We start from the raw sequence: 18,009 nt of genomic DNA on the forward strand, positions 1-18,009 counted from the left end.
TTATTTGGGAACTGGAAAGGCCCCGGTGTCTTTTAATTAGCTCGTTGCATTCCTTGTCTCTTTCCGATGAAAATGATGTATCACTCGAGGTATTTGAGGAACTTGAATTTTTTGGAAAAATCGACCTTTTGCCCTGCGTTCAACACTGTGTAATAATTAACAACGCACCCAATTTGGTTGGTTCCTTCTGAGCACTGGTCCGGACATTGATACCTGCAGATCTGGATAGTGCACTGGAAATGAACTTCCATCGAATCCGGAAATTTGAAAGCTTGGAAATGGGCGTAAGAAAGCACCGAAGCGCTGGCGCCAAAGTTTTTAATTTTCGTAAACCTGCAAACGGATAAAGTTAAAGCGATTTTCTAGGAAACATTAGAAAACCTCCAAATTTACCTGGACATGAGTTTGGGGCGTGTTACGCATCCCTTTTGATCCACCAGCTGAATTGGGGCCCTTTTTCCATCATGGGCCATGCAGTTTCTCACCAGCATATCAAACTTATTCTCGTCGTCTTTAATGGCTAAGACCATCGTCATTGTTTGGCCGATCTTCACTAAGCCTGAAACCTCTGAAGCCCATGGACCTGAAATTTTCAACCGATGTTTAAAGTCCTTGGGTGGCTTTAACTTAACTGACCTTTCCCCACTTGGATCTGCATCCAGCAGCCAACATTGTCGCCCGCAAAATCAGTTCTGATGATATTCAACATTTCCACAGGGAAAGGTCTGAAAGTAACCGATTTCTCATACTGATCATGCCAAGTGCATCGCAGCTTCCTCGCTTGGTCCCAAACTTCTTGCACTTGAGGATCGTACTGAATTACAATGATGTTTTCAAAATACGTCCCACTTCCACTCTCAGCTCCGTATCCATACAGGCCATTTTCAGTGTTTCCCGATGTGCCGCAGGCATGAATTCCAATTTCAAAGTGCGTGGACGTTCGTCCTAAACCAGCAGGCAAATGGACGCAGTGGACGTTGCTGTAATGGCCCTTACTGAACACTATTCCGTAAAAAGGCTTATCAAATCCTGAAACATTAACGAGACTTTTTCCAGTGGAAGCTGCCCTTTAAATCCTTCCTCACCGATGTAAACTTTCATCAAGTTCTTCTCGCATTTCACATCAAGGGATATTATTTTCGGCATGTCTCCAACAGGGGCGGGCCAGAGATCGCCGCTGGGCGGGCCGTACTTATCATACTTATCCATTGCTTGCTTTGGAGGTGGAGGAGGTGGTCCGTTGTAGGAGTTCTTGTTTTCGTAGTTTGGCTTGTTCTTATACGGCTTGTGGTTGTTGTAGTACTGGCCTCCATTGCCTGAAAAATCAGCCAAACTGTTTTCCAGACCAGTCAGGATCCAGATGCTTACCTCTAGGAGGAGGAGGTGGTGGTAAGTTGATGGGGTTGTTGTTCCTAGGCGGGCTGTTATAGGCCAGTTTCTTGGGCGGTTGTTCTTGGTCATCAGTAGTTTCCATTGTGATCTGGTCGTTGTTGCCGTCTTTTTCGATTTTGTTCGAATGGTCATCGCTTTCTTCACTTGGCACTGCTTCCACCACCTCTACTTCTTCTGCCATTGTGTAAAGCTGATGAAAATGATTTCAATTAATATCAACAGAATGATGGAGTTGGGATGATTAAAGCTTGAAGTTGTGCAATTTTGTGCGCAAATATACAGGCTGAACCAGGTTCATTTTTAATAAGGGCTTCACAGTACTAATCACTGATTTTTTTGAAACTTTTTGTCTCTTGTAATTTTTTCACACTTTATCTTGCTTCTGAGATTTTAAATGGAAAGCTGCACAAAGTAGTCATGTAATTTTCACTAAAATTGTGCTTGGAACTTGAGTTTGTTCAGAAAATTTCCATTTCGAAAATCCATCCATTTCGAAATTTGTTTCGGTGCAATGAAAAAACCATACAAATTTGACAAGAAAAAAGCATGTGAAATTTTGATGGGTGGTGGGGGTCGATTTTTTCAAAAAATTAAAAAATCTGCACAATACACAACAACCTGCTAAAAACTTTAACTGACTAATTGAGAAATTGCAATAATTGCCCAAAGGCATACAATGATATACAATTAGGAGGAGTCAACCACAAAAAAACACTTTTTGTGCACATTTTCTTCAGCGCTCTGTATCTCCGAAACGATCAGATTTAAGAAAAATATTTATATCATGCAGGGAAATTATTCCTTAATGACCCTGTATAGTTAGTGAACTTGTTAAATAAAACATTGTTTTATAATAAACGATTAACTGCGATGATGTACAGTTTTTGTCAACAAATGCGGCAGAATTATCGATTGTTCTTGAAGGCAAACTGCACTTGCAGATAATTTATATGCTTAAACTGGCGAAGATTTATTTGCCATAGAATCACAGATATAGATGTAATAAATTTGTAAAGTTTACGATACCCGTAGTAAACACTAATTGAGGCTTTCAGGGCCGTTTGTCTTCTTTTGCCCTATAAATTAGTCAAAGAAACTGAGCGGGTTTGCGCTCCCCAATATTTACCTCGAATAATTAGTATACATAATAAAATATGCGTTTCAATGCCGTTCTCATTAAAATCCAAACTGCGCTAATTATGCTGCTTTAAATTAATACCGGCTAGTTTTCAAGTGCATATTTGTATACTACAACATAATAATGTTTAATTGCCCCTGTAGATCCAAATATAGGAGCGCACAATGCAATTAAATCAAACCAGTGATTTACGTAAATGATAGTGCTATTTGCAGCTTATTAAGTTTAGTGTTAGCTAATGAGGTCTGGTAAGTGGTAATTAAATGAAGTAATTAATTGAAGAATTATTACTTCTGGTAGCCTGAATATTSGGAGTATTGTATATGGAGGCGAAAGGACATTGGAGGAAAAACTATRGAGGAATCAAGGAAAAAATGATCAAGTAAATCGTAGCCGTTTGCCAAAAAAAATCATAATTATACCAGCGTGAATYAAATAAAATCACCGGGTGTCATAATCAAAATCAACCAGCGTAATCACGTGCAACTGTGCCATTAAACAATTTATAAAACCGCGCTACTTAACATGRAAATAATGGGCTTTATAAAAACCTACCTAGGGATTTCTTCCGAAGAGTTCCATCTTAGTGTTGGAGTGTTTTATCGAGAAATCGCCATCAGTAGTTTGAAGACAACAATGAGTATAAACGAAAAAGAAACGATGTCCAGAAAAAATCATGAAAACGCAGGCAAGAAGACTACTTGGGCTGTTGCAGAAGAACAGTTACGGGCTTTAAGGTTGTTTCCTCTCAAAGTGCAAGTTTGTTTGCAAATTCCGCTAGAATGAAACTGCTAGAACACATCTCCCTTGAGTCCATTTGGACTCCGAAACTATTTTATTAAATATGACTGAACTTTTGTTTCTAAACGATTTTGGTTAGACGGAGCAATTGAAGAAGTGTTGCGTCTTGTTACATGATGTTAACAATTTAATCATTCTTATCAGATGGCCGTGAAGAGATAATCGGTTCAGATACCCATCTCTAGTGTCGGCAAGATGGGCAAAGCAAAGTAAATGTATGTTTGGGTCACTTGTCGCCCAAAGCTCTTGGTCATAAAACCGTTATAGTCCGGGCCTGCCTCAGGTGTATCACCGCCCATATGTATGTAATTTAATAGTCCGACAGTGATTTTTACTGGCAAAAATTTACCGCCGCCCTTACAAGACTGAATGAAAACAGTGGACCTTGAAGCAGCGCTGGAAGAAGTCTTGGATGAATGAAGATCGTTTTTCTATTGAGCGAAGAAGTTATTTTCTGCTTTCTCATTTTTCGCTTATTTACTTGCATTTTTCTCAGCTACTTTGGTTTTGCATGTCATCATCCATATCTTTCCTTACGCAATGTTTAGCCGCAACCGTTCAAAGCTTCTCTTCGTTATATAAGAGTATGCAACCAGCCAAGAAACATAGAAGCTCCAGAATTAGCATTGAAACACACGCTGGGCCATTTCTCAAGAAGAATTTTAAATTTTTTGAGTCGAGTTTTAATGGCTAAAGAAAATGCCGAGTCGAAACTGATGATTTGTCCTGAAAAGGCTAACAATTGAAACTCCCCGCTGCCCACATACAGTGCCGAAAACATGTGCTAAACAATTGGACTACGAGAGGCCAGTGGTGTCAATCAATTTTCCATCACCCACTTCGAGTACACCAAAGCAAAAGGCGACATTTGAAATTCTAAGCGACTGGTTAACAGTATAAGATCTGAACCACGCCTAGTATGGTGACATTCCATCTGAAGACATCGAAAAAATTCCGTTCACTTGAAAAATAGCTTTGTGTTCTCTGACACCCTTTCAACTGAATGTTTGATCATCATCGCTTTAAGCTAGTGAACTTAAAGCAAACTTACCCCTTTGGACAACAGGCCGGCCATCAGCAATAAATACAATCGCATTGCAATTTGGCTCTACCAGCTGGGTCCCTTCTGTAAAAAAAATAAATGCATATTAACAATGCGAAGAAAATGCGGATTTTAATTGGCAATTAGCTTTTCGGGGATTCTTAATTTACGCTCTCAAACGCCATGTAATGATCATCAGCAGCCCATTATTTCATGTTTTTATTTATCATTTTTCCTTATAATTCGTTCCTTGCTGGGCAAATCGTTAACAATTGAAAGCGAGCAAAATAACAATAGCAATTTGCCAAGAAATATGGCAAGAAGAGACAATTAGCCAAAATAAAAGTAGGTCTATAATGGCAAACGTATGAATGAACAGCCGACGTTGGAGAGTATTGGAGCCTTACTATCGCTCGATTAATTCATATGTAATTATGCACTTGATAGTTTGAATAAGAAAAAGCTGAAATGACTAATGGGTAGCTTAGCGATGTTATTTTTCCCTGCTTTTTCTTCATTTTCTTCAGCCTGGCTTCTAGCTGAGATAATAACTACTGAAGACTCTTCTGCACTAATACTTGATTGATTTCGGGTTTAATTTCCTCATTATCTGTTGAATTAGTTGTGCGACTGCTGCCGTTAAGTTGGGGAATTGAGGAAAAAAGGCCCCTTTTTATATTGTGCGCCAAGTTGAAACATTCGCTCCTTTGAACTCGATATTTGAAAGCTTATGAAAAATAGCTTAAAACATCTTTTCTACTGTGCGGAAAACTCAAATAGAATCCTCCACTCAATTCGGAATTAGAGTGTGTTTCAGCTCGTACAAAAACGTTTTAAAATTAATCAATAATTCGATTGAAAAGAAACTTGGCATATTCCCAGCCTTAATACTGTGAGAACGTTTCAAGCGTATTCTCCCTTGTATTGTGGAGCGACATTTTTTTTTTCAGTTAAGTGCATGTTTTAAAATATCTGTTAGCAGATCTTTGAAGGTGTCTGAAAAGTCCATAAAAACCCCAATTTAATCAGAACTGTGTCCAATTTGCGCCTACAGATCTGTTTTTTCTTTTGCGAAAATTGCACATGAATATTTGCCTTCAATCCGAAAATTAAATTTTTGTGCGTGCAAATTTCAAACTTTTGCGTATTCGAGCCTAATGATTGAATGGCTCTTATTGCAACACTGATTTACATGCAAATTACCACATCTGTAGCCCACAACTCGTCTTACATTCCAAAAAAAAATCAGGTAAATTCAGTCAAACAATTCACAGTTACATTTTTTTCGCTTAAATGCAAATTTCAAACGGTAGATGATGTGCGTCTGATGTTTCAGAGTCTCTAAAAACTGAGCCGAGAGTGCGATTTAGATAATTTTATTCAAATATATAGCATCAAGCCTCCTTTACACAGCCAAAAAAATTGAACTAATGTACTTCTCTCAGTTTCGAGTTAGAAATTGTAACCTGGGAAAGCGGATCAACCACGGCGAGGGCGGCAACATTGGTGGGCGGGCACACCCAGGACGGGGGGTGGCAACATTGGGACTACTTCATGGCTGGGACAGGAGACGGTGCGGCGGTACTTCCGGGAGAACAAAAGGGAAACACAGAACATCCCTGGAGGGAGGGGATGTTCTGTGGGAGAAACAACTGGTGGCGTTGCCACGGGAGATGGATTATTATTGATTTGACGGTGACAGTGCAAGGCGTTCATTCAAATTATTGAATTTTGCATCGATCGTATGCTTCCTTAAATTTAACCCTAACAAAATTTTGTTTGGCTTTCATGCACTTTTAAAAGATTCTTTTATTTGAGCCAAAGTTTAAAAACTTGTGAAAATTAATTTTCTGCATCGGTAGCTGAAAACCTCCTATAATTGTGGAAAAAACTCAAGCAGGATCTTAGGTTCAATTCAGAATTATTATTATTATTGTTATTATATTAATCTATCGCTGCTCCGATTTAAGTGAAACTTTGGCCATCGAGAGCGTAAATCCTCCTTGACACTGTGCGAAAACATAAAGTAGATTAGTTTTCTCAATGCGGAGCCACTTGCTTTAAATCAACAACATTCTCACACTATTTCTACATCCATTCCGAATGTTATCTTTGGCTTGACATCCATCATGGCTCAAGTAAAGTGACACCATTCAGCTTCCTGAGATACTTTTGCTAATTTAAAATAAATCCAATTGATTGATTGCACGCACTCGCGTTAATAAGATTGTTAACTAACGTCTCATGAAACATTCACATCCATACCATTCCACTCGACGAAGTCCTTATTAATTTAAATGCAATAATTCAGTTAGGATTTCATCGATATTATTCAAAGACCGCAATGCGAAAAAAAGCGAGGTTTCCAATTATTTTTGCCATAAAATGAATATTCTGGTAGTGTGCGGCTTTGATCATCAAATAGAAGTAAGAAAATTCCTGTCGATTCTTATGAGGGTTTCTGTAACAATTTAGCGGATATAAAAGTGTGTAATGCAGACATGATCTCCGGTAGAAGGCATTTCTCTGAATCAATTGATAGAAGAACAGGATTTTTGTAGTCAATGGTACTTCAACATACTTTAAAGAAGTATAGTGACATTGATAAGACCTGATCTTAACTGGAGATCCCGTTAGCTGTAGATAGAAAAAACGTTACCGTACGTTGCGCGCAAACAGAGCCAAATTGGGAAAATTGCATATATTTTTCAGGAAAATAGGGCGCATTTTCAAACTAGACCGTCTCGGTGTGATTCTACTGAAACTATTTATTTTCGTCGCTTCACAGCTCATGACTAATCATCGAAAGATTCGAAGGCTTGCCGAAACTCAGTATCGTTAATGAATTACTTTTGGCCAAAGAATACGAGAGAAACCCGACCACTATTACTACACATCTAATAAATGTATTAGTGAACTTGTTGGCCTAGTTCGAAATTGATGTTAATTTGATGATTACTAAAAAGATGACCGGAATTACCGTTATCCATGTTTCAAATGTCTAGACCTGAACTATTGATTTTAACCGGCAAATGAATTATTGACAATTCAATTCGGCATTTGTTATCATTTTTTATACGGTTTTATTAATGGAAATATTCGGCTGTACGTGGCTCTACACTGTGGAGAAATTTCAGCTTGCTGTTTGAGTTTCTTTGGGAGTTAGGGATTTTTCCTTAAGCGCGTGTGAATTTTTTTTTGGAATTTGGTCATCACCTCAAATATAATCAATTGCCAAAAATCAGTTAATATCTGGATTTTTGTGAAATTTGGACTGTATGTGGACCTATTTTGTACTGACACTGTGAAGAAAGTAGAGCAGGCTGTTTAGGATCGTTTGTGATTTATGAATTTTTCTTTGCAAGAGTCTGAGAATTTTAAAGACTGGCTTTGCTGCCTCCAATATAAGCAATAGTGAAAAATCAGTTGATGCTGGGATGCAGCTAAAATTTTGGTTTGGGAGTCTTGATTTTTTTTGTGAAGGTACAAAATTTTTTTAAAACTTTCCTTGCAATTGCAACTATAGGAGATATACAATCATGGAGAAAAATTAGTTGATTCTCAGATTTCAGTGAAATTTGGACTCCATATAGCTCTCTATTGTGTTGAAACTTTGAAGAAGTTTCAACAAAAGTTCTGATCGCGTTGGAGACTCGCAATTTTTTCTTGTAAAAGTGTCATAATTTTCAAGATTTTTTTGCAGCGGAAAATATGAACGTTTGGGAAAAATTAGGCGATTTTCCGTTTTACGTGCAATTCGGCTATTAGATTGTGCTATATTGTATTGATACTGTGTAGAAATTTCAGTTGGTTGGTCAAGTTTTTATGAGAGTTAGGAATTTTTTGTTGTGAGCGTGTGAACATTTTTAGGATTTTGTGCTGCCTCATATATAAACGATTGTGAAAAATCAGTTCATACTCAGATTAGAGTCAAACTCAGAGCTTTCGTGACTATATTGCATGTTGACATTGTATAGAAATTTGAGCATGTTACTCCCGCTAGTTTGGGAGTTATGAATTTTTCTTTGTGAAGATGTAAGATTTTGTAAGATTTCCTTCAATCATCAAGTAGAATCAAACTTGGTCTTAAAGTGGACTAAAATAGTGTTGACACTTTGTAGAAAGTTGACGCTGCTGCTTGAGCTGATTTTCAAGTTTTTGCTGCCGCTTAAAAAATGTTAATCAATAAAAAAATCAGTTGCTGATGCGAGACAAATTTTGTTTAAAAGTGACTGAAGTGAAGAAAATTTCAAATATAATGTAGCTGTTCAAAATCAAAGAATATTGCGGCTTATTTCACATGTGAATTTACAAATTAACACGTCGGTTTAATGTGGCTGCAAACCATTGTGGACACTTTCTCCTTTTCAAATCCAAGAATGCGTAGATGGAAATGAAAGAATTCACAAAGCATGAAGCGCATTTTACACAAGCACAGTAACTGCCCATTACCTAAAAGCCATTAGTATTTGCATTGTTGGGCTGGCCGAATGAAGAACGAGAATAAATCTCTTAAGGAAGATTACGCAAGTGTCGTCATGTGCCACTGACATAATTTCCCAGTTAACTTAAGTTTGGGTTTGGTATTTGATTATCTTTATTCATACATTCATTATTCATGCGTGTGAAGTTTTAGCGATGGCCATTCTTACAAGAACAATGAGAATTTATTGCATTAGCGGAGTTTTTCCGGTGCTCTAACTAACGAAGACAAGTTGCAAAATTACTTCACTAGTTCTCTATTAAAGAAGGCCGACTTTTATGTTGAACGCAAGAGAAAAAAGATATTCCAACAAGCTCTAAACAATATGAACAAATAGAACATGACGATGATTCAAGCGCCTATCAATTTTCACCTCGCATCCAAGTAAATGGCTTAATTCAGAATCACGGTCACGCGAAAGAATTATTATATTAGCCAGTCTTGGTAGTTATTAATAATTACTTAAGATTTAATATCCACCATTAAAATGATATTATGTGGTTTGGTCTGTTATTTATGGGGTGGTAGCGTGAGAAAATCCAATTATTAGTCGGCCTTAAAGGACTACACCTGAATGTGTTAATTTGCAACTTAATGGTTCGTAGTAGAAGCAACCTAATTTTTGTAGCAAAATATTGCTAATGTTTGCGTACTTTCTGCAGCATCTACCAATCCAGCGAAATTTAAATAATGAAACCAGCCATAACTGTAGAGGGAACCAAATGAAGAAAGGCGATTAAGGCAATTTATTTCCTGCTTGTCATGTTTAGTGCTAATTTGTCGTGCCGCGGTAGTACTACAGAAGAGCGTGGGTGAATTTATGATCAATAGCATTCAACAGTTCAATAACTAGCCTTATTATGGCTTCAGTGAAAACAAATTCATCCCACGCTTGAATCTGACCATCAGGTTCTTGTAACCTCTATTTCCACTCGCAACCTGTCCATAATCCATTGTGAACAGAACGAAGAAACCCATTTGAATAATGTTCAGTCATTTGTAAATACATGGCAAAAACAATACGTTCTTTGAGAGCTTCACGCTCGATTAATCACTTAATAGAATTCACTTGTTCAAAAAACGCCGGTTTTCCTTTAGCATGTTTGTTTATGAATTAATTGGAACTGATGTGGTGGATGGAAAAAGTTACTGCCAAACTTTTCGCAAGCGGCAGTGGCTTGCATCATCAGAGACTGTTTAGATTCAGAATAATTCATTATCTTCACGAGTTTGAGTAATCAAAAAAGCAATTGCAAACCCTTTCAAAGACTTGTTATTTCTGTTCTTAAATTGTCGCCAAAAAATAACATATGTCTCGGTCATTTCCGATGCTAATTACACTTATAATGATTATAAAATGACGGCCAACCGTCTGCGTTGTACTCAGTCGGTCAGCAGGTCATTACTTTGTCCAACTTTGTTGTATTTAAAGACCATCTTCAGCCAGTCATTAAAAGTTCCTCAGGTGTGTACCATAAAACTCTTTCAGTCGCATTCGAGGTAGTGAATGTTTGCACAAAAGTGTCGATTTGCATTCATTAACTACACTCCAATTAATAAAAGATTTAAAAAAACGCGAATTTTAATGAAGATTTAATGTTTCCAATATTCATTCTTGATCAGTTGAGCGTTCCTGGTAAATGCTTGAAACTAGGCAAATACTTTTCTATCGACGTTTTGCAAACGCGAGTGACTTGCGTCTTCAGAGGTGGCTTCAACTAAATTGTTAATTGTAAATTTGCAAACAACACAATTCGAAATTGATGTCTTCAGATTGCACTAATTAAATGTTCGGTGTCTTTCTAATTTCATGGTCCAGCACACTTCTTGATTATGTTCAAGATTAGCATGGCGTTAATCAGAGTTCACGTGGAAAAAATGAAAGGCGAATAATCAAAGAGCGGTCGAAATTATTTGGAATGAGAGATTGTCAATTCAGAGCTCGATTTGCTTGGAATGGGTTTATCCGCTTTGGTGGTCGATCAAAGAATTGGGAATAACCAATAAAAAGTTCAGCAATTTTGCAGGAAATGTACGTGCTTTTCTCAGTTCTCAACAGATTTTTGTCTGCTCAAAGGGCGCGATATTTAAGTTTTTCCGATAACTGTTTAATTGCTCGATGTAGAGGTTTATGGTTATTTTCCTGAATTCCAAATTAATTTCGAACCTAAAACAGATTCGCTGCTTTCTAAAATGTCAATCTAGCTGCCTAAGAAACACATCATCTTGGAAAAAAAAGTTATAAAGCTTGGTTTTAATGTATTATTTATGCGCTGTGAAATAGTTCCTTTTAGGTTGGAGGAAATCAGGGCATTTTTACTCGGGCTTAGTGGAAGATTTTCAAAAAGCAATCGAAACTTGGCAAAAATTCTTCTGATTCAAATATGAAAACACCGTTTGAATGACAAGGTGGCAAATAACGAACATTCAACTCACATCAAATTTCAAAAGGAAATATTTAAACAAAAAAAAGATTTTTAAAGAAGCACTAAACTCTGTATACACTAGTTGCTTCGTCGCCTTTTATACTTCTATAATTGACATACAAAAGTTGCAGACTTTGGTCTATTTTTGGCAAATTTTTCAGTTCACTTCCGAATTCTACTGGTTTCCGCTTACATTGTGCGACGATAACTAAAATTAGCATAATTGAATAGACAAAAAATTTAGCAATTATTGCCGCTATTTTGAACGTTGTGGCCATTTTGCAGATATTTTTTTTGGTACTCTGAGTCGTGAGTGTTTTCTATAGAAATTCAGTCTCAGGATTTTTCACTTATTCGTTAGCTAAATTTGAAAATTGTTAACTTTCTTCACACCATTTATTAGTGGAAATATACATATGCCTATAATTCTGGGAATTTTTAGTTATTTTGAATGGTTTTCCGCAATTTTAGGCGAAGTTTTCCAGACACCGCAAAATACTGCTAAGTTTCGACCACGTTAGGATACGGCTTAAAAATATTTATTTAAAGTGGAAAATACACTGAAAACTCATTGCAGCGTGATTAAATAGTCGACGGCGTGTTTCATTAAATGAAACCATTTTGAACTTTGTAACTTTTTTCAGAATGTTTGCCGATTTTTTTAATGCGATACGAATGCGAATCTGAATGTTTTCTCAGGATTTATTATTGCTTTGTTAGCCAAAATTGAAAATTGACCGTGTTCTTCACATTATTCAATAGCGGAAATTTGTTTCTATAGTTCTGGCAATTTTCAGGAGCCAACATTTTTTCTCAATTTTTTTTGTTTTTTTACACAAGTCGGATATCTGCTCATTTTTGCGTCACGATTTTTGTTAAATGTATCAGCCAAGTTGGAATGTAGACAAAAAACTGAATTCTGTTTCCTTAAATGGAACAAATGCGACTTTATTAGTGTTGCAATTTCCAACTTTGTCACTCTTTTTTTTAACTTTTGCAGCTCTTTTAATGTCGGTTATAGAAATTGGGTCTCATAATTTTTCATTCATTCGACCGAGAATCGAAAATTGCTAGTGTTCATTCTTCAACAATTTCATGATATGATGCCTCTATATTTCTGAGAAGCATGAGATTTTTTCTATTTTTTCTCAATTTTTTTATACAAGTCGTAAAATTGTTGATTTTTTGGCCTCGTCCCCTTGCTTTTTTTACGAAAATATATGAATCAAAGTGGAAAATACATGAAGTACTAACATCAGCTCGATTAACTCGACAAACTTTTCTTTATTACTTGTGTTATTTTCAACTTTATCGCTATTTTCCTGAATTTCTACCATCCTGATAGCTCAATGTCTTCCTCATAGAAAGTGGGTCTTAAAACTTGTTATTCAATCCTGAATCACACTTTAAAAAAAATTAATACGTTGTAAGTGTATTAAATAAAGCAAGTGTTTCTCTAGAAATGTGGAAACTTACAATTTTTTTCCATTTTACCTCAATTGCAAGCCGAATATTGTGTCTGTCAGGATTTTCAAAAATTTGTGTAATTGTTTATGTTTATTTATGTATGTATTAAGTAGAAAATAGCTGAAAAACTTAAATTAACGTCATTGAATGGACAAAAGGCTGTTTTATTGGTGGCAGACTTTGCAACTTTGTCACTTTCTTGACTGAACTTGAGTCTATTTTATGTGCGTTAAATTAGAAATTCATTAAAATAACTTTGATTTCTCCTATTAAAAAAAATATGAATTTTGATCCAACTCAAAACTTTCTGCCAAACTAATAATTATTTAATCACGAATAAAAACCAGCACCAGACACCATTTGTACATAAATCTAATTTTCTTCAAATAAATGATCAAAATATCTGATCTTAAAAGTGTTACCGTTAACTTTGGTTATTGCACGATTTAATAATTGCTTGCGTATTTTACTTTCTACTCTGCCTGGTCGTGATTTACCCGATTTAAGGGGGGCTTCACTTACGTACTGTTTCACTGATTGATCCGATTGAAGATCGAACTGATATGCACAGTTATTGGGAACGATTGGCAGTTAATTTTCGATTATTTGGGGGTCGTCTTTTTGTGTTGAAGAAACGTTGATTCAATTTCCCAATGCAGCTGCCGTAAAGAAATTATGCCAGTTGCTCATCTAAATATTGATTAAATCCTGTAACGATTATTGCTTATTGCTCGGTGATATTAGAACAATTACTGCGTATCTATTTTCCAAAGGAAATGCCATAATTAACCTGTAGACACAGTCATTATATGTACCAGGAAAATTTCCAGTATCTGTACCGCTTGAGTAACATCTTTATAAGGATCTTAACTGGCAGGATTTGCACACGAAGACTGTACTGATTCTCGTAATGCGTTTGATGTAATTGTAATTAAATCACACCGTTGCTCTCGTGTTCCCAATAAAGCAACACTGATTGATGAAGTAAAAATTTAATAGATTCGCACTTTTTGGTTAGAAATGTTCGCCTTTAATATTATTATTCATTTCCATTGAATAAATTTTATATATGCATTTAAATGCCTGTAAGTATACTATACGCGATCAGTTACAGCAGTTGGGCAATCATCTTAACGATGGTCACTCCCATGGTCACGGTAAAGGTAGAAACAAGCCGATCGCGTCTTCGTAACCCAATTTTTAATCTCTTTGGTCAAGTTCAAAAGCGGCATTTTTCGACGTACTTAAGTGGGTAATTATTAAAAGGATGTTATTTGAGAGAGGTTTTTAGGTAGGATCTTTAATTAATTTATACTTGGTATTAATCAGCCGCCGTTTGTCTTACTTGATGTGCAAAGAACGATCTGATCGTATTCTGATCGAATAAACCGGCTAATTTTAGTTCAAGTAGCTTGCGGAAATGTATTTCTGTTTTTGAAGGTTTTTGGCGGTTTTGAATTTATTTATCTTCATCAGTTTTTTAACTTATTTAATTTGTCACAACGATGGCGAAAGTGAGTTAATAAAATCGGCAAAATTTGAGGAAAATTGGACAAATTTTACACCGCTTATTTAATAGTGAAATACTTGATTAAATAACGAAAGCAATGCCTGACAATTTTGGCTTTTATCTCGCCAATGAAGAAAAAATTGCAGTAGTTTTATCAATTTTCCACTTTTTCCGTTTTTTTGCATTTGAAGCTTTTAGATTCATTCCTGTCCCAATTTTTCAAAAGAAAAATGGTATTAATTCAAGAGTTTGGACAGATATATTTACTTACAAAAAAAATAGTAGTTGATCTTGTAAAATGTTGGCTGAAAATTGTGTTTGTAGAGTTTCATTTGGTTTATTTCACAGTTTTCAGCCCAATATTTCAGAGCCAAAACACGGCAAAAAATTTAAGAGTAATTAAAGCAAGTAAAAGAGCCTTCCGTTGAAAACCTGAAAAGAACGCAATTCGTGCTCGAAAGAATATTTACAAAAAAAATGAGACATTTTCTGCAAACGTTCAAAATTCCTTAGATCAATTTGAAGTTGACCTTTTAAACCGTTTCATGTATGAACTTTTTCTTGAACAGTTTCATTTTATTTGATTCAAAAAATGTTTGCTCCATTTCCAAAAAGCAAAATAAGCGGCGAAAAAAAATAAATAAATTTCTCAAAAGTTCACAATTTCTTAGAATAATTTGAAGTTGATCTTCTAAACTGTTTCAAACTGAAAATGCTGTTTGTGGAGTTTCATTTGGTTTATTAGTTCAATATTTGAAAAGCGAAAAACGCTTCGAAGCAAAATTATAGCAAGGAAAAGAGGCGCGAAAGGACAAATTGTCAGAAACTGAGAATTTAAAAACAGAGATATTTATAAAAAAAATAGGAATTTTTTGTAAACATTCACAATTTCTTAGCTAAATTGTAAATTGATCTTTTAAAATGTTTTATGTCTGAAAATTGTGCTTGTAGAGTTTTATTTTGTGAATTTCAAAGTTTTTTAGCTCCACATTTGCAAAGCGAAAAACTCTTCCTAGATAAAATTACAGCAAGTAAAAGATGCATTAAAGGAAAAACTCAAGACAGCTTTTAGAAAAAGGAAACATATATTAAACAATTGCTAGACATTTTCCCCAAATGCTCATAATCCCTTTGTACACATCTTGTTAGCTTAGTATTTAAAAAGTCAAATTCGCGATAAAGAAAAACTGAAGCCAGACAAGTCGCCTTTAGAAGCAGGATTTAGAAAATCGATTTCGAACTAAAACCAGAAACAGTTAGAACAAAGCAAGTCAGACATTTCTAGGGACTTTTTTATAAATCTTCCTGATTTAGCAGATTAATGTATCCCCGGAAAACTTGATTTTGCTCATGGCAAATTTTGTTGCTAAAAAACTCCCAAGTTTTCAACAAAAAAATGATCGAAATAAGCCAACATAACTTAAGAAACAATTGAAAAATTGGGCACATTCTAGTGGTTTCACAAAGATTAACAGATTAAAAAGAAAGGCAAACTGACAATTTACCTTTCAACTTTTGTAGGTACAAGAATGTTACAAAGTTCGAGAAAATTGCCAAATAATTCGAATAATAATAATAACAATCAAAAATAAAAAAAGTAAATTTTCATAGACTAATGAACTCCTTTTCCTTTCTGAGCGAAGCCCAAAACATTTTAATTTTTCCTAAGCCCCCTCCTTTATGTGACTTACCTTAAAAATCAATGTAGATCTCTAGCTTGAGTGTTTTTTCTAGTCAAATCCTGTGAAAGTTCACCACGCACAGTTCTTGTGACCGCAACCGACACTTTTTACTATTCACGTCGACGACAAAAAAGACGACAAAAAATTATTAAATAAAAAAAAACACTTTAGCCGCGCCCCAGTTGAACGATAGCGTATCTAGCAGACCACCACCGGTATCTAGATGATGATGATGCTGATGATGGGCTTTTCTTCTTCTTGTTTTGTTGAAGAGAAGCGATTTAAGAATGGAGATCCACCTGCTTTAGGAAGGAAGAAGTCGCGGCACTCGGTCAGCAGTACCAGCAGCAGGGGGTGGGGTATGGCATTGCTCCTGCTGACCCAGACACGCGCTTAACTTGAGGAAGATGAGTCGACATGCCCTACTATGGCTAAAGCCCAACTTAAGTTGGGTCATTTTTTGATTCATAATGTTTCCTGCGGATTGTCTGTTTGTTTGATTTCATGCGTAAAATGGATATTTCTAGCTAATAGTTAAACTCTTCAAATGCAATATGGTCTTCAGATCAGGTGCCAAGGAAGGAGGAAACGTTTTTGCCCCTATAAAGTGCTTTCTTAGACAAATTTGCTGATGTGATAATACAAAAATGATCTAATGAAAAGTGGATTGAAGCTTGGAAGTTTTTCCTCCTGTTAGGTAAATTCCTAAATAGTTGAAACTATCAATGAACTTTGGTTGAAACTTTGCCAGTTTCATAGTAGTTAATCGGCATTAAAATTACTACCGACTTTTCGGTGAAAAATAGCTGCCAGATGATGTGCAATGATGATATAACTGTAAAATCGAGACCTACTATGTCAAATCGACATTCAACTTTCAAGTAAGACACATACTGAAGATTTGTTGTGAAGCGTTCAAAAGAAGACTCGAATGACACACTCTCGATCTGATCGCAAAGGTCGCCGTAATAGTAATTCCTTAGCCTGAGTTGAATTTCGACGTGAATGGACTAAGAATGATTGCCATTTTACTGTAATATGTTAACAAAGCTACTTGGAGCCTTCATGTGCACATAAAACGCATACGAAATCACCAAATCGTGGCAAAGAGTTTGGCAAGCGGTCCAGCAGCATTCTTTCGCGATTTTTGCATTCAAATCAGAACTTTCGGTGGTCTTTTCCTCTTTAATATCGACAGCCAACAAGGAATATCTTTTGCCATTTCACCTGACCCCGTGATGATCTTCCAGTGGCGGAACCATTACGACAAGAACCACAAGAAGAACCAACGAGTGTGAAAATTCCCAAAGAAAAACACATCGAAATTAACATTTCAATAGTTAATTGATGATGAAAAAGGATTGAATGGAAATCTGAGGACATCAGTAATACTAAGTTTACTGGGTTTGGAAGATTTTATTTCCAAAGATTGCCGTGTTATAAAAACATATTTAGTTATAAGTAGTCTTTTTCCAGCCACCTAAAAAATATTATCGGTTTTCCAACGAAATTTATGTTTTTAAAAGTTTGCGATATTTTCTCACTGTCCTCTAAAAGCATCTTCTTTTTTCAGTTTTTCGCTTAAAGCACATAAAATATTCAATAGCTGATTGAAGTTAAACTTCCATCAAAACACCAATAAATTGACTTCTGAGATAGCCAGCACGTACTCTTGATTTAACTCCATTTGATTTAAAAAACAAATATTTTAAAGAATTTTTTACCCATTAGATCGTAGAAGCATATCGTGATTATTTTTATTTAACTGGTTCCTTCTTGAAACGCGCTAAAAATGTCAGAGCATTCAAGAAAAATACGTGGAAACTTTCCAGCGGTTTAACAACATACAACACACAAACTGAATCTAGAAAGTCAAAAATTAAATTGCGAATAAGTGTGTTTAAAAATTGCGCAAAAAATCCAAAACAACTTAAATATTGACTTCAAAAAGTCAAGCCGACCCTAAGAGTGAAAAAACGTCAGAAAATCTATGAGATGCAATAGAATAAACGAGTAAAAAGCTCATTAATGCATTCAAGAAAAGTATCGAAGAAGTCGTCTAACCGTT

The 18,009-nt window shown here is 35.7% G+C and overlaps 1 protein-coding gene across 1 annotated transcript in view; it reads right to left on the minus strand.

The window, feature by feature from the left end:
* LOC109539819 overlaps positions 1 to 16,246 on the minus strand; it is a 19,281-nt gene extending 3,035 nt beyond the window's left edge. Inside the window, exons 1-7 of the mRNA XM_019907830.2 lie at positions 15,951 to 16,246; positions 4,383 to 4,457; positions 1,369 to 1,582; positions 1,086 to 1,316; positions 637 to 1,029; positions 394 to 583; positions 169 to 333 (exon numbers count right to left, since the gene is read on the minus strand). Of these exons, the coding sequence (XP_019763389.2) occupies positions 169 to 333; positions 394 to 583; positions 637 to 1,029; positions 1,086 to 1,316; positions 1,369 to 1,582; positions 4,383 to 4,427 (1,238 nt within the window). The 5' untranslated portion in view covers positions 4,428 to 4,457; positions 15,951 to 16,246. The remainder of the gene's footprint in view (positions 1 to 168; positions 334 to 393; positions 584 to 636; positions 1,030 to 1,085; positions 1,317 to 1,368; positions 1,583 to 4,382; positions 4,458 to 15,950) is intronic.
* Positions 16,247 to 18,009: the final 1,763 nt, after the last annotated feature.

This window comes from Dendroctonus ponderosae, unplaced genomic scaffold (assembly GCF_020466585.1).
Source record: "Dendroctonus ponderosae isolate FM_Combo_2020 unplaced genomic scaffold, Dpon_F_20191213v2 Dpon_F_20191213_7, whole genome shotgun sequence".
Taxonomy (NCBI): Eukaryota; Metazoa; Arthropoda; class Insecta; order Coleoptera; family Curculionidae; genus Dendroctonus; species Dendroctonus ponderosae.